The following is a 21,148-nucleotide window of genomic DNA, read 5'->3' on the forward strand; positions in this document are numbered from 1 at the left end:
GAGACCACATGCTGCCTGAGTCAAGTTGAGGACCCCGAGGGAGAACGGACGGATCTTGCACCCCGAGACAGTGTTGGACCTTGGAGGCCTTGGGGCAGGGTGACCACCTGTGGCGTTTCCTGCCATCCGGGTCTCGGAGGGACTGGGGTCCTGGGATGAGGGGCGGGGCCTCGGGGGCTCCAAGGGGAGGCTACATGCCGCCTGAGTCAAAGTGAGGACCCTCAAGCAGGAAGGAGGGGCCCCTGATCCCAGAAAAGTGGCCATCCCACAGAGAGTCGCCCTTGCTTTCAGCTGTCCGGAGGCCCGAGGGGACGACAGGCCCACGTGGTTTGTCCTGACTTCCGCATTCGAGTCTCAGACAGACTGGAGACATAGTGAAAGGGAGGGGGCCTCAGGTCTGGGGAGGAGAGAATCTCAGGGCAGCCTGGGAGTGAAGGTGACAACCGCGAGTTAGCATTCAGGGACCCTGGACCCCAGAACAGAGTCAGTCGTGGGAGGCCATGGGGCGGGAGGACCTCGGGCAGCAGTTCCTGAAATGCGGGTCTCAGAGGGACTGGGGTCTTGGTATGACGGGCGGGGCCTCAGGTGGGCTGAGAGGGGAATCCCAGGTCCTGCCAGGAGTCAAGGTGACCCCGAGGGAGGAGTGAGGGACCCGAGATCCCAGAACAGAGGGGACGCAACCGATCCTGCGCCTGCTGTCAGCCCTGGGAGGCCTCAATGCGGGATGAGCACACGTGGTGTGTCCTGACTTCGGCATCCAGGGCTCAGAGAGACCGGGGACCTACTATCAGGATGGGGCCCTCAGGTGGTTGGAGAGCAGAATCCCAGGTCCCGCTTGGAGTCCCGGTGAGGACCCTGAGTTAGCGCGGACAGGACCTCCCACCCTAGAAGAGTGGGAACCTGCCAGAGCCCAGGCCTCCTGCCAGCACGCGGGTCCAGGGCTGTGCCACAGTGTAGATCCGAGGTCTCCCCTCCTTTCTCTCCCAGGGGCTCCAGACACCGGGAAGGCCTAGGTCTGAGACACGTGTTCTCGGGTCACAGAGCACAGGAGGCTGGCAGTGCCAGGACTGAAGGTGAGGTGTGGGCCCTGAGTGTGTACCCGGGGGCTCCCGGAACAGAGGGGACCGCACGAGGCCAACGTCCACTCCACACACCCCGTGTTGCCCCCAGAACCTCGGGCTGTGCCGGCTGCACCCTGAGGAGCCGCCTCACTTCCCCCGTCAGGTTCACAGACGACCGTCCACCAGGAGGAGAGCCCCTGTGAGGCCGAGGGCACCCCTGAAGAGGAGACCTGTAAGTAGCCTTTGTCAGAGCCCCCCACGGTGGGTTTCTCAGCCCGGGCCACTGACACTCCCTTTCTTCCCCAGGCCCGTGGGTCCCCATCTGTCACCCCTGCCCTCGCTGCTCTCAGCTGCCCGACACCACTCACCGTGCCTCCCGTTCAGATGCGTGACCTCCACCACACTGAAGCCGACTTTCACGACCCAAGAGAGGCTGAGGATTCCGAGGATGAGCAGGACATTTGGGTTGAGGAGGAGGAGGGCGCATCCCCGTTGTCTCCCTCCTCCTCCTCCTCCTCCTCCTCCTTGTCTTCCTACTCAGTCCTGTTCCTGGGCAGTGGCGAGGAGGTGGCTGATTCTGGGACACCCAGTCCCGCGCAGAGCCCTCAGGGTGTCTGCCCCTCCCCCACAGCCATGGCAGCCCCTCCCTGGAGCCAGTCGGAAGACAATGGCCTCAGAAGCCAAGGTGAGGAGGGGCCCAGCACCGGGCAGGACCCGGCAGATGCCGAGTCCCGGCTCCACGATGCATTACATTTGATGATGGTTGACCTGATGGGCTTCCTGCTCCACAAGTACCGCACAAAGCAGCCGACCTCAAAAGAGGAAATGCTGAATGCGGTCCTCAGAGATGACCAGGACCACTTCCCTGCGGTCTTGAGCCAAGCCTCTGAGTGTCTGCAGCTGGTCTTTGGGGTGGATGTGAAGGAGGTGGACCCCAGGGAGCACTTGTATGTCCTGGTCCCCACCCTGGGCCTCACCTACGATGGCATGCAGGACGATGGGCAGAGCATTCCCAAGACTGGCCTCCTGCTGATACTTCTGGGTGTGATTGTCCTGGAGGGCGACTTTGCTCCTGAGGAGGCAGTCTGGGGAGCACTTAGCAAGATGGGGCTGTGTGCTGGGAGGGAGCACTTCATCTATGGGGAGCCCAGGGAGCTCATCACCAACGTGTGGGTGCGGGAGGGGTACGTGGAGTACCGGCAGGTGGCCAACAGCGATCCCGCTCGCCACGAGTTCCTGTGGGGTCCCCGGGCCTACACGGAGACCAGCAAGCTGCAAGTCCTGGAACATTTCCTCAGGATCAATAGAAGGGGTCCCAGTTCTTTCCCGTCCCTGTCTGAAGAGCGAGTGAGTGATGAGGAAGAGGGGGCCTGAGCCAGACTTGCATCTGGGCTCCTTCTAGGCCCCAGTCCGGCAGCTTCTCCTGCCGGGCAGGAAGTGAGGCTGACTCTTCACTGTGTGTCTGAGGAGCAAGCCGTCAGCCTTCTAGGTAGTGAGGGCCCGGGCCAGTGGGGGGGACACGGTGTACAGCATCTCTGGGCTCCTGTTCTCTACAATGATATGGAAATTCATCTTCATTTCCTTTAGTGATGTTTCAGATGTTATTCGTTTTAATAAATATCAATATACTTTATTTTATTATACAGTCTTTGTAAAGATTACATTTTATTTACAGTTATGAGAAAATATTGGTTATATACCCCTTGTTCTGCAATACATTCTTGAACCTTCCTTACACCCAATAGTTTGTACCTCCCACTCCCTCACCCCTATATTGCCCCTTGCCCCTCACCCCTCCCCACTGGTAATCACTAGTTTGTTCTCTATGAGCCTGCTTCTTCTTTGTTATACTCACTAGTTTGTTGTATTTTTTAGAGTCCACATATAAATTGATATCATGCAGTATTTGTCTTTCTCTGTCTGATTTATTTCACTTAGCATAATGTCCTCCAAGTCCATCCATGTTGCTGCAAACGGCAAAATTTTGTTTTTTATGGCTGAGTAATATTCCGAGGTGTTTCTGTGTGTGTGTGTCTGTGTGTCTGTGTGTGAGTGTGTCCATTCATCTGCTGATGGACATTTAGGTTCCTTCCACATCTTGGCAATTGTAGATAACGCTGCTATGAATATTGGGTGCGTGTATCTTTTCAAATTAGTATCTGGTTTTTTTTTTGTTTTGTTTTTTTTTTTTTGAGATGTATACCCAGGAATGGAATTGCTGGGTCACTTGGTAGTTCTAGTTTTAGTTTTTTGAGAAACGGCATACTGTTTTCCAGAGTGGTCACACCAATTTACATCCCCACCAACAGTGTAGGAGGGATCCCTTCTCTCCACATCTTCGCCAACATTTGCTATTTGCGTTCCTTTTGAAGGTAGCCATTCTGACAGGTATAAGGTGATATGTCATCGTGGTTTTGATTTGCATTTCCCTGATGGTTAATTATACTGAGCATCTTTTCACGTGCCTGCTGGCCACCTGCATTTCCTCTTTGGACAAATGTCTATTGTGGTGTTCTGCCCGTTTTTAGTTGGGTCATTTGTTTTTTTGATGTTGAATTGTATGAGCTGTTTATATATGGTGGTTATTGCTCCCTTGTCAGTTGTAACGTTTGCAAATATTTTCTCCCCTTCAGTAGGTTGTTGTTTTAATTTAGTCAGTGGGTTCCCTTGCTGTGCAGAAGCTTTTAAGTATAATTAGGTCCCCGCTGTTTATTTTTCCTTTTATTTCCTTTGTTTTAGGACATGGATCCAAAAAGTTATTGCTGTAATTTATGTCAGAGAGTGTTCTGCCTATGTTTTCCTCTAGGAGTATTATAGTATCCAGTCTTAAATGTAGATCTTTAATCTATTTTGAGTTTATTTTTGTATATGGTGTTAGAGAATGTTCTAAGTTCATTGTTTGACAGGTAGCTGTCCAGTTTTCCCAGAGCCACTTATTGAAGAGACTGTCTTTTCTCCATTCAATATCCTTGCTTCCTTTGTCGTACATTAATTGACGGTAAGTGTGTGGGTTTACTTCTCGCCTCTCTATCCTGTTCCATTGATCTGTGTGTCTGTTTGGGGGCCAGAACCGCACTGTTTTGATTACTACAGCTTTGTAGTATAGTCTAACGTCAGGGAGCATGATCTCTCCAGCTCTGTTCTTCATTCCCAAGATTGTTTTAGCTATTGGGGTTCTTTTCTTTTTCCAGACACTTTTTTAAATTATTTGTTCTGGTTCTGAGAAAAATGCCATTGTTATTTTGACAGGGATTGCTTTGAATCTGTAGATTGCCTTGGGTAGTATGGTCACTGGGTTGTTTGGTCAACAACACTGATTCTTCCAATCCAAGAACACGGTATATCTTTCCATCTGTTGGTGTCATCTTCAGCTTCTTGCATCAGTGTCTTGTAGTTATTGGAGTACAGGTCTTTGGTCTCCTTAGCTAGGTTTATTACTAGATTATTTATTCTCTTTGATGTGATGGTAAATGGGATTGTTTCCTTGATTTCTCTTTCTGATACTCCTTTGTTAGTGTATAAGATGCAACAGATTTCTGTATATTAATAATAATATTTAATAAGCTTCAGTATCTTAGTTTGTGAATGATATTGATTATACACGTACTGGTACTTAGGCAGCCCAAGACTGAGTTTTGCTATTTTGTAAAACAAATTGGGAAAGTTTCCATCATACTGTGTCATGCCAAAGTAGGTAACACCGCATCGGAATAGAAATTTACTTGGAAATTGAGAGAGAGTGATCAGCACTAAAATCGGTGGGGTCAAGAAAGAGAGAAGTAAAAGTAAACGATAGGTAATTATTGGCTCCTTATCCCTTTTCTTCTGTCAGTCTATAAAATTATAATTATGTGTGTATAACCTGGATTTGTCTGGCTTAGTTAAGAAAGTAGGAGAAAATCAACCTGGATCAGTAGGATCCCTGCTCACCATCTCAGTTCATCCGCAGACGTTCACCGAGCCTCTGCTCTCTGGAGGGCTCGGTGTTAGCAGTGGGGACACTCGGAAAAGCAGGACAGCCCACACCTAGGACAGTCTAGGAGCCGCAGTCACATCGGGAAGTTGGTGAAAGGTCTCCTAAGTCCCATAGGGCAAATAAAAATAGGGCGAGGGGGTGGGGGTCCGGGAGAGAGCACCCAAGTGTAAGTGCCCAGCGCCAGGGCAGTTCGGGGCTTTGGGAAGCTGGGGGGGAGGTCCTTCTGTGGGAGGTGATGGTAATGAAGCTGGGTGGTGGCGGCAGGCAGACGTGCAGACGGCACTTGTTAGTGGTGAGAGGAACGTGTCAGGTGGGAGATTGCTCTGAGAAGTCCCTCTGGGATCGTGGATACATCTCCTGGGCGAGGGGGGAAGGTGTACTTTGTTCAGGGATGCTTAGAGACCTGGTTATCCTGCCTGAGCTGCTAGGACACTCAGAATGCTCCAACTGCAGGGAGGAGTGGCGTTTGACGTGGCTCACAGTGTACTCCGTCCTGGCATATATAGTTGAAGAGGTTTGGTAACCGCCCCAAACTTGGGGTAGGATTTACTGGGGTGTGTTCTTGGAAACGGTCTGCTGGACACTTACACTGATGGGTCAGCTCCCCTCGATGGTCAGAATCCAAAGCCATAGATGAGGAATGGTCCTGGACATCGCAGGGAGGAAACACCCACCGAGGCTGAATTCCAAACAGGGAATCCACCTCCGGCCCTCCCGACAGCCCTGGGAGACCCCCGGGCACGGGGTCCGGATGTGACGGGCGCTGATGCCCCCTCCCTGGGGGGTGAGAGAGGTGAGGGCCTGGGTGAGGGAGGCCGGCTTCAGGTCTGCACAGGGAAGGAGCCCAGCGCTGCCAGGAGTCAAGGTAGAACCGTGTGGAGGGACTCGGGTTGCAGGGAATCCAGGTCGGTTCTGCTGTCAGCCCTGGGAGACCGCAGGCAGGGTTGCGGGGATCAGTGCCCCAACCCCCACCCCCGCTTCCCTCTCGGGGGTCCTGGCTGTGGAGGGGCCTGGGTCCAAGGGGAGCAAAGTGAGGTGGGCAGAGGGAGGGGCCCAGGCCCAGCCTGGAGCCCAGGTGAGGAGCAGAGGGAAGGCTGAGGGACCCCCAGGGAATCCATCTCAGCGCCTGGCGTCCACAGTCCTGGGAAGCCCTGGGCTTGGTGGCCTGCTGTGAGTCCACAGACGCCCCTGGGGGTCTCTGGGCAGTGAGGGCCTTGGTGTGAAGGTGTGGGCTCGGCTCAACAAGGGGGCGTCCCAGGACCCGCCAGGGCTCAAGGTGAGGACCCTGACGGAGGACAGCATGGGCCCCACAGATCCCCGCCCCTGCTGTCAGCCCTGGGAGGGCCTGGGTGGGATGAGCACTCGTGGGGCCCTGACTTCCTGACACCCGGGTCTCCGAGGGACGGGGGTCCTGCGATGAGGGGCGGGGCCTCGGGTGGCCAGAGGCTAGACGACACGACGCCTAAGTGACGACCCTGAGGGAAAACTGAGGGGACCCCGAACCCGGAAAAGAGGCCATCCCACAGAAAGGGGCCCTTGCTATCAGCTGTCCGGAGGCCCGAGGGCAGGACAGGTCCCCGTGTTGTGTCGTGACTGCGGCACCCTGGTCTCACAGAGACCGGGGACTTCGTGTGAGATGAGGGGGGGACCCTGGGATCTGCAGAGGAGAGAATCCGAGGTCCCACTGGGAGTGAAGGTGACGACCGCGAGCGAGCAGTGAGGGACCCTGGACCCCAAAACACAGTCGGTCCTGGGAGGCCATAGATCGGAATAAGCACCGGCGGCATTTCCCGCCATCCGGGTCTCGGAGGGACTGGGGTCCTGAGATGAGGGGCGGGGCTTCGGGGGTTCCAAGGGGAGGCTACATGCCGCCTGAGTCAAAGTGAGGACCCCGAGGGAGAACGGAGGGATCCTGGACCCCAAGACAGTGTTGGACCTTGGAGGCCTTGGGGCAGGGTGACCACCAGTGGCATTTCCCGACATCCGGGTCTCCGAGGGACTGGGGTCCTGGGATGAGGGGCGGGGATTGGGGTGGCCAGAGGGGAGACCACATGCTGCCTGAGTCAAGTTGAGGACCCCGAGGGAGAACGGACGGATCTTGCACCCCGAGACAGTGTTGGACCTTGGAGGCCTTGGGGCAGGGTGACCACCTGTGGCGTTTCCTGCCATCCGGGTCTCGGAGGGACTGGGGTCCTGGGATGAGGGGCGGGGCCTCGGGGGCTCCAAGGGGAGGCTACATGCCGCCTGAGTCAAAGTGAGGACCCTCAAGCAGGAAGGAGGGGCCCCTGATCCCAGAAAAGTGGCCATCCCACAGAGAGTCGCCCTTGCTTTCAGCTGTCCGGAGGCCCGAGGGGACGACAGGCCCACGTGGTTTGTCCTGACTTCCGCATTCGAGTCTCAGACAGACTGGAGACATAGTGAAAGGGAGGGGGCCTCAGGTCTGGGGAGGAGAGAATCTCAGGGCAGCCTGGGAGTGAAGGTGACAACCGCGAGTTAGCATTCAGGGACCCTGGACCCCAGAACAGAGTCAGTCGTGGGAGGCCATGGGGCGGGAGGACCTCGGGCAGCAGTTCCTGAAATGCGGGTCTCAGAGGGACTGGGGTCTTGGTATGACGGGCGGGGCCTCAGGTGGGCTGAGAGGGGAATCCCAGGTCCTGCCAGGAGTCAAGGTGACCCCGAGGGAGGAGTGAGGGACCCGAGATCCCAGAACAGAGGGGACGCAACCGATCCTGCGCCTGCTGTCAGCCCTGGGAGGCCTCAATGCGGGATGAGCACACGTGGTGTGTCCTGACTTCGGCATCCAGGGCTCAGAGAGACCGGGGACCTACTATCAGGATGGGGCCCTCAGGTGGTTGGAGAGCAGAATCCCAGGTCCCGCTTGGAGTCCCGGTGAGGACCCTGAGTTAGCGCGGACAGGACCTCCCACCCTAGAAGAGTGGGAACCTGCCAGAGCCCAGGCCTCCTGCCAGCACGCGGGTCCAGGGCTGTGCCACAGTGTAGATCCGAGGTCTCCCCTCCTTTCTCTCCCAGGGGCTCCAGACACCGGGAAGGCCTAGGTCTGAGACACGTGTTCTCGGGTCACAGAGCACAGGAGGCTGGCAGTGCCAGGACTGAAGGTGAGGTGTGGGCCCTGAGTGTGTACCCGGGGGCTCCCGGAACAGAGGGGACCGCACGAGGCCAATGTCCACTCCACACACCCCGTGTTGCCCCCAGAACCTCGGGCTGTGCCGGCTGCACCCTGAGGAGCCGCCTCACTTCCCCCGTCAGGTTCACAGACGACCGTCCACCAGGAGGAGAGCCCCTGTGAGGCCGAGGGCACCCCTGAAGAGGAGACCTGTAAGTAGCCTTTGTCAGAGCCCCCCACGGTGGGTTTCTCAGCCCGGGCCACTGACACTCCCTTTCTTCCCCAGGCCCGTGGGTCCCCATCTGTCACCCCTGCCCTCGCTGCTCTCAGCTGCCCGACACCACTCACCGTGCCTCCCGTTCAGATGCGTGACCTCCACCACACTGAAGCCGACTTTCACGACCCAAGAGAGGCTGAGGATTCCGAGGATGAGCAGGACATTTGGGTTGAGGAGGAGGAGGGCGCATCCCCGTTGTCTCCCTCCTCCTCCTCCTCCTCCTCCTCCTTGTCTTCCTACTCAGTCCTGTTCCTGGGCAGTGGCGAGGAGGTGGCTGATTCTGGGACACCCAGTCCCGCGCAGAGCCCTCAGGGTGTCTGCCCCTCCCCCACAGCCGTGGCAGCCCCTCCCTGGAGCCAGTCGGAAGACAATGGCCTCAGAAGCCAAGGTGAGGAGGGGCCCAGCACCGGGCAGGACCCGGCAGATGCCGAGTCCCGGCTCCACGATGCATTACATTTGATGATGGTTGACCTGATGGGCTTCCTGCTCCACAAGTACCGCACAAAGCAGCCGACCTCAAAAGAGGAAATGCTGAATGCGGTCCTCAGAGATGACCAGGACCACTTCCCTGCGGTCTTGAGCCAAGCCTCTGAGTGTCTGCAGCTGGTCTTTGGGGTGGATGTGAAGGAGGTGGACCCCAGGGAGCACTTGTATGTCCTGGTCCCCACCCTGGGCCTCACCTACGATGGCATGCAGGACGATGGGCAGAGCATTCCCAAGACTGGCCTCCTGCTGATACTTCTGGGTGTGATTGTCCTGGAGGGCGACTTTGCTCCTGAGGAGGCAGTCTGGGGAGCACTTAGCAAGATGGGGCTGTGTGCTGGGAGGGAGCACTTCATCTATGGGGAGCCCAGGGAGCTCATCACCAACGTGTGGGTGCGGGAGGGGTACGTGGAGTACCGGCAGGTGGCCAACAGCGATCCCGCTCGCCACGAGTTCCTGTGGGGTCCCCGGGCCTACACGGAGACCAGCAAGCTGCAAGTCCTGGAACATTTCCTCAGGATCAATAGAAGGGGTCCCAGTTCTTTCCCGTCCCTGTCTGAAGAGCGAGTGAGTGATGAGGAAGAGGGGGCCTGAGCCAGACTTGCAGCTGGGCTCCTTCTAGGCCCCAGTCCGGCAGCTTCTCCTGCCGGGCAGGAAGTGAGGCTGACTCTTCACTGTGTGTCTGAGGAGCAAGCCGTCAGCCTTCTAGGTAGTGAGGGCCCGGGCCAGTGGGGGGGACACGGTGTACAGCATCTCTGGGCTCCTGTTCTCTACAATGATATGGAAATTCATCTTCATTTCCTTTAGTGATGTTTCAGATGTTATTCGTTTTAATAAATATCAATATACTTTATTTTATTATACAGTCTTTGTAAAGATTACATTTTATTTACAGTTATGAGAAAATATTGGTTATATACCCCTTGTTCTGCAATACATTCTTGAACCTTCCTTACACCCAATAGTTTGTACCTCCCACTCCCTCACCCCTATATTGCCCCTTGCCCCTCACCCCTCCCCACTGGTAATCACTAGTTTGTTCTCTATGAGCCTGCTTCTTCTTTGTTATACTCACTAGTTTGTTGTATTTTTTAGAGTCCACATATAAATTGATATCATGCAGTATTTGTCTTTCTCTGTCTGATTTATTTCACTTAGCATAATGTCCTCCAAGTCCATCCATGTTGCTGCAAACGGCAAAATTTTGTTTTTTATGGCTGAGTAATATTCCGAGGTGTTTCTGTGTGTGTGTGTCTGTGTGTCTGTGTGTGAGTGTGTCCATTCATCTGCTGATGGACATTTAGGTTCCTTCCACATCTTGGCAATTGTAGATAACGCTGCTATGAATATTGGGTGCGTGTATCTTTTCAAATTAGTATCTGGTTTTTTTTTTGTTTTGTTTTTTGTTTTTTGAGATGTATACCCAGGAATGGAATTGCTGGGTCACTTGGTAGTTCTAGTTTTAGTTTTTTGAGAAACGGCATACTGTTTTCCAGAGTGGTCACACCAATTTACATCCCCACCAACAGTGTAGGAGGGATCCCTTCTCTCCACATCTTCGCCAACATTTGCTATTTGCGTTCCTTTTGAAGGTAGCCATTCTGACAGGTATAAGGTGATATGTCATCGTGGTTTTGATTTGCATTTCCCTGATGGTTAATTATACTGAGCATCTTTTCACGTGCCTGCTGGCCACCTGCATTTCCTCTTTGGACAAATGTCTATTGTGGTGTTCTGCCCGTTTTTAGTTGGGTCATTTGTTTTTTTGATGTTGAATTGTATGAGCTGTTTATATATGGTGGTTATTGCTCCCTTGTCAGTTGTAACGTTTGCAAATATTTTCTCCCCTTCAGTAGGTTGTTGTTTTAATTTAGTCAGTGGGTTCCCTTGCTGTGCAGAAGCTTTTAAGTATAATTAGGTCCCCGCTGTTTATTTTTCCTTTTATTTCCTTTGTTTTAGGACATGGATCCAAAAAGTTATTGCTGTAATTTATGTCAGAGAGTGTTCTGCCTATGTTTTCCTCTAGGAGTATTATAGTATCCAGTCTTAAATGTAGATCTTTAATCTATTTTGAGTTTATTTTTGTATATGGTGTTAGAGAATGTTCTAAGTTCATTGTTTGACAGGTAGCTGTCCAGTTTTCCCAGAGCCACTTATTGAAGAGACTGTCTTTTCTCCATTCAATATCCTTGCTTCCTTTGTCGTACATTAATTGACGGTAAGTGTGTGGGTTTACTTCTCGCCTCTCTATCCTGTTCCATTGATCTGTGTGTCTGTTTGGGGGCCAGAACCGCACTGTTTTGATTACTACAGCTTTGTAGTATAGTCTAACGTCAGGGAGCATGATCTCTCCAGCTCTGTTCTTCATTCCCAAGATTGTTTTAGCTATTGGGGTTCTTTTCTTTTTCCAGACACTTTTTTAAATTATTTGTTCTGGTTCTGAGAAAAATGCCATTGTTATTTTGACAGGGATTGCTTTGAATCTGTAGATTGCCTTGGGTAGTATGGTCACTGGGTTGTTTGGTCAACAACACTGATTCTTCCAATCCAAGAACACGGTATATCTTTCCATCTGTTGGTGTCATCTTCAGCTTCTTGCATCAGTGTCTTGTAGTTATTGGAGTACAGGTCTTTGGTCTCCTTAGCTAGGTTTATTACTAGATTATTTATTCTCTTTGATGTGATGGTAAATGGGATTGTTTCCTTGATTTCTCTTTCTGATACTCCTTTGTTAGTGTATAAGATGCAACAGATTTCTGTATATTAATAATAATATTTAATAAGCTTCAGTATCTTAGTTTGTGAATGATATTGATTATACACGTACTGGTACTTAGGCAGCCCAAGACTGAGTTTTGCTATTTTGTAAAACAAATTGGGAAAGTTTCCATCATACTGTGTCATGCCAAAGTAGGTAACACCGCATCGGAATAGAAATTTACTTGGAAATTGAGAGAGAGTGATCAGCACTAAAATCGGTGGGGTCAAGAAAGAGAGAAGTAAAAGTAAACGATAGGTAATTATTGGCTCCTTATCCCTTTTCTTCTGTCAGTCTATAAAATTATAATTATGTGTGTATAACCTGGATTTGTCTGGCTTAGTTAAGAAAGTAGGAGAAAATCAACCTGGATCAGTAGGATCCCTGCTCACCATCTCAGTTCATCCGCAGACGTTCACCGAGCCTCTGCTCTCTGGAGGGCTCGGTGTTAGCAGTGGGGACACTCGGAAAAGCAGGACAGCCCACACCTAGGACAGTCTAGGAGCCGCAGTCACATCGGGAAGTTGGTGAAAGGTCTCCTAAGTCCCATAGGGCAAATAAAAATAGGGCGAGGGGGTGGGGGTCCGGGAGAGAGCACCCAAGTGTAAGTGCCCAGCGCCAGGGCAGTTCGGGGCTTTGGGAAGCTGGGGGGGAGGTCCTTCTGTGGGAGGTGATGGTAATGAAGCTGGGTGGTGGCGGCAGGCAGACGTGCAGACGGCACTTGTTAGTGGTGAGAGGAACGTGTCAGGTGGGAGATTGCTCTGAGAAGTCCCTCTGGGATCGTGGATACATCTCCTGGGCGAGGGGGGAAGGTGTACTTTGTTCAGGGATGCTTAGAGACCTGGTTATCCTGCCTGAGCTGCTAGGACACTCAGAATGCTCCAACTGCAGGGAGGAGTGGCGTTTGACGTGGCTCACAGTGTACTCCGTCCTGGCATATATAGTTGAAGAGGTTTGGTAACCGCCCCAAACTTGGGGTAGGATTTACTGGGGTGTGTTCTTGGAAACGGTCTGCTGGACACTTACACTGATGGGTCAGCTCCCCTCGATGGTCAGAATCCAAAGCCATAGATGAGGAATGGTCCTGGACATCGCAGGGAGGAAACACCCACCGAGGCTGAATTCCAAACAGGGAATCCACCTCCGGCCCTCCCGACAGCCCTGGGAGACCCCCGGGCACGGGGTCCGGATGTGACGGGCGCTGATGCCCCCTCCCTGGGGGGTGAGAGAGGTGAGGGCCTGGGTGAGGGAGGCCGGCTTCAGGTCTGCACAGGGAAGGAGCCCAGCGCTGCCAGGAGTCAAGGTAGAACCGTGTGGAGGGACTCGGGTTGCAGGGAATCCAGGTCGGTTCTGCTGTCAGCCCTGGGAGACCGCAGGCAGGGTTGCGGGGATCAGTGCCCCAACCCCCACCCCCGCTTCCCTCTCGGGGGTCCTGGCTGTGGAGGGGCCTGGGTCCAAGGGGAGCAAAGTGAGGTGGGCAGAGGGAGGGGCCCAGGCCCAGCCTGGAGCCCAGGTGAGGAGCAGAGGGAAGGCTGAGGGACCCCCAGGGAATCCATCTCAGCGCCTGGCGTCCACAGTCCTGGGAAGCCCTGGGCTTGGTGGCCTGCTGTGAGTCCACAGACGCCCCTGGGGGTCTCTGGGCAGTGAGGGCCTTGGTGTGAAGGTGTGGGCTCGGCTCAACAAGGGGGCGTCCCAGGACCCGCCAGGGCTCAAGGTGAGGACCCTGACGGAGGACAGCATGGGCCCCACAGATCCCCGCCCCTGCTGTCAGCCCTGGGAGGGCCTGGGTGGGATGAGCACTCGTGGGGCCCTGACTTCCTGACACCCGGGTCTCCGAGGGACGGGGGTCCTGCGATGAGGGGCGGGGCCTCGGGTGGCCAGAGGCTAGACGACACGACGCCTAAGTGACGACCCTGAGGGAAAACTGAGGGGACCCCGAACCCGGAAAAGAGGCCATCCCACAGAAAGGGGCCCTTGCTATCAGCTGTCCGGAGGCCCGAGGGCAGGACAGGTCCCCGTGTTGTGTCGTGACTGCGGCACCCTGGTCTCACAGAGACCGGGGACTTCGTGTGAGATGAGGGGGGGACCCTGGGATCTGCAGAGGAGAGAATCCGAGGTCCCACTGGGAGTGAAGGTGACGACCGCGAGCGAGCAGTGAGGGACCCTGGACCCCAAAACACAGTCGGTCCTGGGAGGCCATAGATCGGAATAAGCACCGGCGGCATTTCCCGCCATCCGGGTCTCGGAGGGACTGGGGTCCTGAGATGAGGGGCGGGGCTTCGGGGGTTCCAAGGGGAGGCTACATGCCGCCTGAGTCAAAGTGAGGACCCCGAGGGAGAACGGAGGGATCCTGGACCCCAAGACAGTGTTGGACCTTGGAGGCCTAGGGGCAGGGTGACCACCGGTGGCATTTCCCGACATCCGGGTCTCCGAGGGACTGGGGTCCTGGGATGAGGGGCGGGGATTGGGGTGGCCAGAGGGGAGACCACATGCTGCCTGAGTCAAGTTGAGGACCCCGAGGGAGAACGGACGGATCTTGCACCCCGAGACAGTGTTGGACCTTGGAGGCCTTGGGGCAGGGTGACCACCTGTGGCGTTTCCTGCCATCCGGGTCTCGGAGGGACTGGGGTCCTGGGATGAGGGGCGGGGCCTCGGGGGCTCCAAGGGGAGGCTACATGCCGCCTGAGTCAAAGTGAGGACCCTCAAGCAGGAAGGAGGGGCCCCTGATCCCAGAAAAGTGGCCATCCCACAGAGAGTCGCCCTTGCTTTCAGCTGTCCGGCGGCCCGAGGGGACGACAGGCCCACGTGGTTTGTCCTGACTTCCGCATTCGAGTCTCAGACAGACTGGGGACATAGTGAAAGGGCGGGGGCCTCAGGTCTGCGGAGGAGAGAATCTCAGGGCCGCCTGGGAGTGAAGGTGACAACCGCGAGTTAGCATTCAGGGACCCTGGACCCCAGAACAGAGTCAGTCGTGGGAGGCCATGGGGCGGGAGGACCTCGGGCAGCAGTTCCTGAAATGCGGGTCTCAGAGGGACTGGGGTCTTGGTATGACGGGCGGGGCCTCAGGTGGGCTGAGAGGGGAATCCCAGGTCCTGCCAGGAGTCAAGGTGACCCCGAGGGAGGAGTGAGGGACCCGAGATCCCAGAACAGAGGGGACGCAACCGATCCTGCGCCTGCTGTCAGCCCTGGGAGGCCTCAATGCGGGATGAGCACACATGGTGTGTCCTGACTTCGGCATCCAGGGCTCAGAGAGACCGGGGACCTACTATCAGGATGGGGCCCTCAGATGGTTGGAGAGCAGAATCCCAGGTCCCGCTTGGAGTCCCGGTGAGGACCCTGAGTTAGCGCGGACAGGACCTCCCACCCTAGAAGAGTGGGAACCTGCCGGAGCCCAGGCCTCCTGCCAGCACGCGGGTCCAGGGCTGTGCCACAGTGTAGATCCGAGGTCTCCCCTCCTTTCTCTCCCAGGGGCTCCAGACACCGGGAAGGCCTAGGTCTGAGACACGTGTTCTCGGGTCACAGAGCACAGGAGGCTGGCAGTGCCAGGACTGAAGGTGAGGTGTGGGCCCTGAGTGTGTACCCGGGGGCTCCCGGAACAGAGGGGACCCCACGAGGCCAACGTCCACTCCACACACCCCGTGTTGCCCCCAGAACCTCGGGCTGTGCCGGCTGCACCCTGAGGAGCCGCCTCACTTCCCCCGTCAGGTTCACAGACGACCGTCCACCAGGAGGAGAGCCCCTGTGAGGCCGAGGGCACCCCTGAAGAGGAGACCTGTAAGTAGCCTTTGTCAGAGCCCCCCACGGTGGGTTTCTCAGCCCGGGCCACTGACACTCCCTTTCTTCCCCAGGCCCGTGGGTCCCCATCTGTCACCCCTGCCCTCGCTGCTCTCAGCTGCCCGACACCACTCACCGTGCCTCCCGTTCAGATGCGTGACCTCCACCACACTGAAGCCGACTTTCACGACCCAAGAGAGGCTGAGGATTCCGAGGATGAGCAGGACATTTGGGTTGAGGAGGAGGAGGGCGCATCCCCGTTGTCTCCCTCCTCCTCCTCCTCCTCTTCCTCCTCCTCCTCCTTCTCCTCCTTGTCTTCCTACTCAGTCCTGTTCCTGGGCAGTGGCGAGGAGGTGGCTGATTCTGGGACACCCAGTCCCGCGCAGAGCCCTCAGGGTGTCTGCCCCTCCCCCACAGCCGTGGCAGCCCCTCCCTGGAGCCAGTCGGAAGACAATGGCCTCAGAAGCCAAGGTGAGGAGGGGCCCAGCACCGGGCAGGACCCGGCAGATGCCGAGTCCCGGCTCCACGATGCATTACATTTGATGATGGTTGACCTGATGGGCTTCCTGCTCCACAAGTACCGCACAAAGCAGCCGACCTCAAAAGAGGAAATGCTGAATGCGGTCCTCAGAGATGACCAGGACCACTTCCCTGCGGTCTTGAGCCAAGCCTCTGAGTGTCTGCAGCTGGTCTTTGGGGTGGATGTGAAGGAGGTGGACCCCAGGGAGCACTTGTATGTCCTGGTCCCCACCCTGGGCCTCACCTACGATGGCATGCAGGACGATGGGCAGAGCATTCCCAAGACTGGCCTCCTGCTGATACTTCTGGGTGTGATTGTCCTGGAGGGCGACTTTGCTCCTGAGGAGGCAGTCTGGGGAGCACTTAGCAAGATGGGGCTGTGTGCTGGGAGGGAGCACTTCATCTATGGGGAGCCCAGGGAGCTCATCACCAACGTGTGGGTGCGGGAGGGGTACGTGGAGTACCGGCAGGTGGCCAACAGCGATCCCGCTCGCCACGAGTTCCTGTGGGGTCCCCGGGCCTACACGGAGACCAGCAAGCTGCAAGTCCTGGAACATTTCCTCAGGATCAATAGAAGGGGTCCCAGTTCTTTCCCGTCCCTGTCTGAAGAGCGAGTGAGTGATGAGGAAGAGGGGGCCTGAGCCAGACTTGCAGCTGGGCTCCTTCTAGGCCCCAGTCCGGCAGCTTCTCCTGCCGGGCAGGAAGTGAGGCTGACTCTTCACTGTGTGTCTGAGGAGCAAGCCGTCAGCCTTCTAGGTAGTGAGGGCCCGGGCCAGTGGGGGGGACACGGTGTACAGCATCTCTGGGCTCCTGTTCTCTACAATGATATGGAAATTCATCTTCATTTCCTTTAGTGATGTTTCAGATGTTATTCGTTTTAATAAATATCAATATACTTTATTTTATTATACAGTCTTTGTAAAGATTACATTTTATTTACAGTTATGAGAAAATATTGGTTATATACCCCTTGTTCTGCAATACATTCTTGAACCTTCCTTACACCCAATAGTTTGTACCTCCCACTCCCTCACCCCTATATTGCCCCTTGCCCCTCACCCCTCCCCACTGGTAATCACTAGTTTGTTCTCTATGAGCCTGCTTCTTCTTTGTTATACTCACTAGTTTGTTGTATTTTTTAGAGTCCACATATAAATTGATATCATGCAGTATTTGTCTTTCTCTGTCTGATTTATTTCACTTAGCATAATGTCCTCCAAGTCCATCCATGTTGCTGCAAACGGCAAAATTTTGTTTTTTATGGCTGAGTAATATTCCGAGGTGTTTCTGTGTGTGTGTGTCTGTGTGTCTGTGTGTGAGTGTGTCCATTCATCTGCTGATGGACATTTAGGTTCCTTCCACATCTTGGCAATTGTAGATAACGCTGCTATGAATATTGGGTGCGTGTATCTTTTCAAATTAGTATCTGGTTTTTTTTTTGTTTTGTTTTTTGTTTTTTGAGATGTATACCCAGGAATGGAATTGCTGGGTCACTTGGTAGTTCTAGTTTTAGTTTTTTGAGAAACGGCATACTGTTTTCCAGAGTGGTCACACCAATTTACATCCCCACCAACAGTGTAGGAGGGATCCCTTCTCTCCACATCTTCGCCAACATTTGCTATTTGCGTTCCTTTTGAAGGTAGCCATTCTGACAGGTATAAGGTGATATGTCATCGTGGTTTTGATTTGCATTTCCCTGATGGTTAATTATACTGAGCATCTTTTCACGTGCCTGCTGGCCACCTGCATTTCCTCTTTGGACAAATGTCTATTGTGGTGTTCTGCCCGTTTTTAGTTGGGTCATTTGTTTTTTTGATGTTGAATTGTATGAGCTGTTTATATATGGTGGTTATTGCTCCCTTGTCAGTTGTAACGTTTGCAAATATTTTCTCCCCTTCAGTAGGTTGTTGTTTTAATTTAGTCAGTGGGTTCCCTTGCTGTGCAGAAGCTTTTAAGTATAATTAGGTCCCCGCTGTTTATTTTTCCTTTTATTTCCTTTGTTTTAGGACATGGATCCAAAAAGTTATTGCTGTAATTTATGTCAGAGAGTGTTCTGCCTATGTTTTCCTCTAGGAGTATTATAGTATCCAGTCTTAAATGTAGATCTTTAATCTATTTTGAGTTTATTTTTGTATATGGTGTTAGAGAATGTTCTAAGTTCATTGTTTGACAGGTAGCTGTCCAGTTTTCCCAGAGCCACTTATTGAAGAGACTGTCTTTTCTCCATTCAATATCCTTGCTTCCTTTGTCGTACATTAATTGACGGTAAGTGTGTGGGTTTACTTCTCGCCTCTCTATCCTGTTCCATTGATCTGTGTGTCTGTTTGGGGGCCAGAACCGCACTGTTTTGATTACTACAGCTTTGTAGTATAGTCTAACGTCAGGGAGCATGATCTCTCCAGCTCTGTTCTTCATTCCCAAGATTGTTTTAGCTATTGGGGTTCTTTTCTTTTTCCAGACACTTTTTTAAATTATTTGTTCTGGTTCTGAGAAAAATGCCATTGTTATTTTGACAGGGATTGCTTTGAATCTGTAGATTGCCTTGGGTAGTATGGTCACTGGGTTGTTTGGTCAACAACACTGATTCTTCCAATCCAAGAACACGGTATATCTTTCCATCTGTTGGTGTCATCTTCAGCTTCTTGCATCAGTGTCTTGTAGTTATTGGAGTACAGGTCTTTGGTCTCCTTAGCTAGGTTTATTACTAGATTATTTATTCTCTTTGATGTGATGGTAAATGGGATTGTTTCCTTGATTTCTCTTTCTGATACTCCTTTGTTAGTGTATAAGATGCAACAGATTTCTGTATATTAATAATAATATTTAATAAGCTTCAGTATCTTAGTTTGTGAATGATATTGATTATACACGTACTGGTACTTAGGCAGCCCAAGACTGAGTTTTGCTATTTTGTAAAACAAATTGGGAAAGTTTCCATCATACTGTGTCATGCCAAAGTAGGTAACACCGCATCGGAATAGAAATTTACTTGGAAATTGAGAGAGAGTGATCAGCACTAAAATCGGTGGGGTCAAGAAAGAGAGAAGTAAAAGTAAACGATAGGTAATTATTGGCTCCTTATCCCTTTTCTTCTGTCAGTCTATAAAATTATAATTATGTGTGTATAACCTGGATTTGTCTGGCTTAGTTAAGAAAGTAGGAGAAAATCAACCTGGATCAGTAGGATCCCTGCTCACCATCTCAGTTCATCCGCAGACGTTCACCGAGCCTCTGCTCTCTGGAGGGCTCGGTGTTAGCAGTGGGGACACTCGGAAAAGCAGGACAGCCCACACCTAGGACAGTCTAGGAGCCGCAGTCACATCGGGAAGTTGGTGAAAGGTCTCCTAAGTCCCATAGGGCAAATAAAAATAGGGCGAGGGGGTGGGGGTCCGGGAGAGAGCACCCAAGTGTAAGTGCCCAGCGCCAGGGCAGTTCGGGGCTTTGGGAAGCTGGGGGGGAGGTCCTTCTGTGGGAGGTGATGGTAATGAAGCTGGGTGGTGGCGGCAGGCAGACGTGCAGACGGCACTTGTTAGTGGTGAGAGGAACGTGTCAGGTGGGAGATTGCTCTGAGAAGTCCCTCTGGGATCGTGGATACATCTCCTGGGCGAGGGGGGAAGGTGTACTTTGTTCAGGGATGCTTAGAGACCTGGTTATCCTGCCTGAGCTGCTAGGACACTCAGAATGCTCCAACTGCAGGGAGGAGTGGCGTTTGACGTGGCTCACAGTGTACTCCGTCCTGGCATATATAGTTGAAGAGGTTTGGTAACCGCCCCAAACTTGGGGTAGGATTTACTGGGGTGTGTTCTTGGAAACGGTCTGCTGGACACTTACACTGATGGGTCAGCTCCCCTCGATGGTCAGAATCCAAAGCCATAGATGAGGAATGGTCCTGGACATCGCAGGGAGGAAACACCCACCGAGGCTGAATTCCAAACAGGGAATCCACCTCCGGCCCTCCCGACAGCCCTGGGAGACCCCCGGGCACGGGGTCCGGATGTGACGGGCGCTGATGCCCCCTCCCTGGGGGGTGAGAGAGGTGAGGGCCTGGGTGAGGGAGGCCGGCTTCAGGTCTGCACAGGGAAGGAGCCCAGCGCTGCCAGGAGTCAAGGTAGAACCGTGTGGAGGGACTCGGGTTGCAGGGAATCCAGGTCGGTTCTGCTGTCAGCCCTGGGAGACCGCAGGCAGGGTTGCGGGGATCAGTGCCCCAACCCCCACCCCCGCTTCCCTCTCGGGGGTCCTGGCTGTGGAGGGGCCTGGGTCCAAGGGGAGCAAAGTGAGGTGGGCAGAGGGAGGGGCCCAGGCCCAGCCTGGAGCCCAGGTGAGGAGCAGAGGGAAGGCTGAGGGACCCCCAGGGAATCCATCTCAGCGCCTGGCGTCCACAGTCCTGGGAAGCCCTGGGCTTGGTGGCCTGCTGTGAGTCCACAGACGCCCCTGGGGGTCTCTGGGCAGTGAGGGCCTTGGTGTGAAGGTGTGGGCTCGGCTCAACAAGGGGGCGTCCCAGGACCCGCCAGGGCTCAAGGTGAGGACCCTGACGGAGGACAGCATGGGCCCCACAGATCCCCGCCCCTGCTGTCAGCCCTGGGAGGGCCTGGGTGGGATGAGCACTCGTGGGGCCCTGACTTCCTGACACCCGGGTCTCCGAGGGACGGGGGTCCTGCGATGAGGGGCGGGGCCTCGGGTGGCCAGAGGCTAGACGACACGACGCCTAAGTGACGACCCTGAGGGAAAACTGAGGGGACCCCGAACCCGGAAAAGAGGCCATCCCACAGAAAGGGGCCCTTGCTATCAGCTGTCCGGAGGCCCGAGGGCAGGACAGGTCCCCGTGTTGTGTCGTGACTGCGGCACCCTGGTCTCACAGAGACCGGGGACTTCGTGTGAGATGAGGGGGGGACCCTGGGATCTGCAGAGGAGAGAATCCGAGGTCCCACTGGGAGTGAAGGTGACGACCGCGAGCGAGCAGTGAGGGACCCTGGACCCCAAAACACAGTCGGTCCTGGGAGGCCATAGATCGGAATAAGCACCGGCGGCATTTCCCGCCATCCGGGTCTCGGAGGGACTGGGGTCCTGAGATGAGGGGCGGGGCTTCGGGGGTTCCAAGGGGAGGCTACATGCCGCCTGAGTCAAAGTGAGGACCCCGAGGGAGAACGGAGGGATCCTGGACCCCAAGACAGTGTTG

General features: G+C 54.3%; 3 protein-coding genes across 3 annotated transcripts; all 3 read left to right on the forward strand.

Annotated features, from left to right (window-relative positions):
* The first annotated feature begins 1,445 nt into the window (after window positions 1–1,445).
* Window positions 1,446–2,436, forward strand: LOC141576255 (melanoma-associated antigen 8-like). The gene has a single exon (XM_074359007.1). It carries the CDS (start codon window positions 1,446–1,448, stop codon window positions 2,433–2,435), a length of 990 nt encoding a protein of 329 aa, XP_074215108.1. The 3' UTR covers window position 2,436.
* A 6,051-nt stretch (window positions 2,437–8,487) lies between these two features.
* On the forward strand, window positions 8,488–10,035 carry LOC141576387 (melanoma-associated antigen 8-like). Its single transcript, XM_074359473.1, has one exon. The coding sequence runs from the start codon at window positions 8,526–8,528 to the stop codon at window positions 9,513–9,515; it is 990 nt and encodes a 329-aa protein (XP_074215574.1). The 5' UTR covers window positions 8,488–8,525; the 3' UTR covers window positions 9,516–10,035.
* Window positions 10,036–15,537: 5,502 nt separating this feature from the next.
* On the forward strand, window positions 15,538–17,133 carry LOC141576379 (melanoma-associated antigen 8-like). The gene has a single exon (XM_074359435.1). It carries the CDS (start codon window positions 15,606–15,608, stop codon window positions 16,611–16,613), a length of 1,008 nt encoding a protein of 335 aa, XP_074215536.1. The 5' UTR covers window positions 15,538–15,605; the 3' UTR covers window positions 16,614–17,133.
* The last annotated feature ends 4,015 nt before the right edge of the window (window positions 17,134–21,148 follow it).

This window comes from Camelus bactrianus, chromosome X, assembly GCF_048773025.1.
Source record: "Camelus bactrianus isolate YW-2024 breed Bactrian camel chromosome X, ASM4877302v1, whole genome shotgun sequence".
NCBI lineage: Eukaryota > Metazoa > Chordata > Mammalia > Artiodactyla > Camelidae > Camelus > Camelus bactrianus.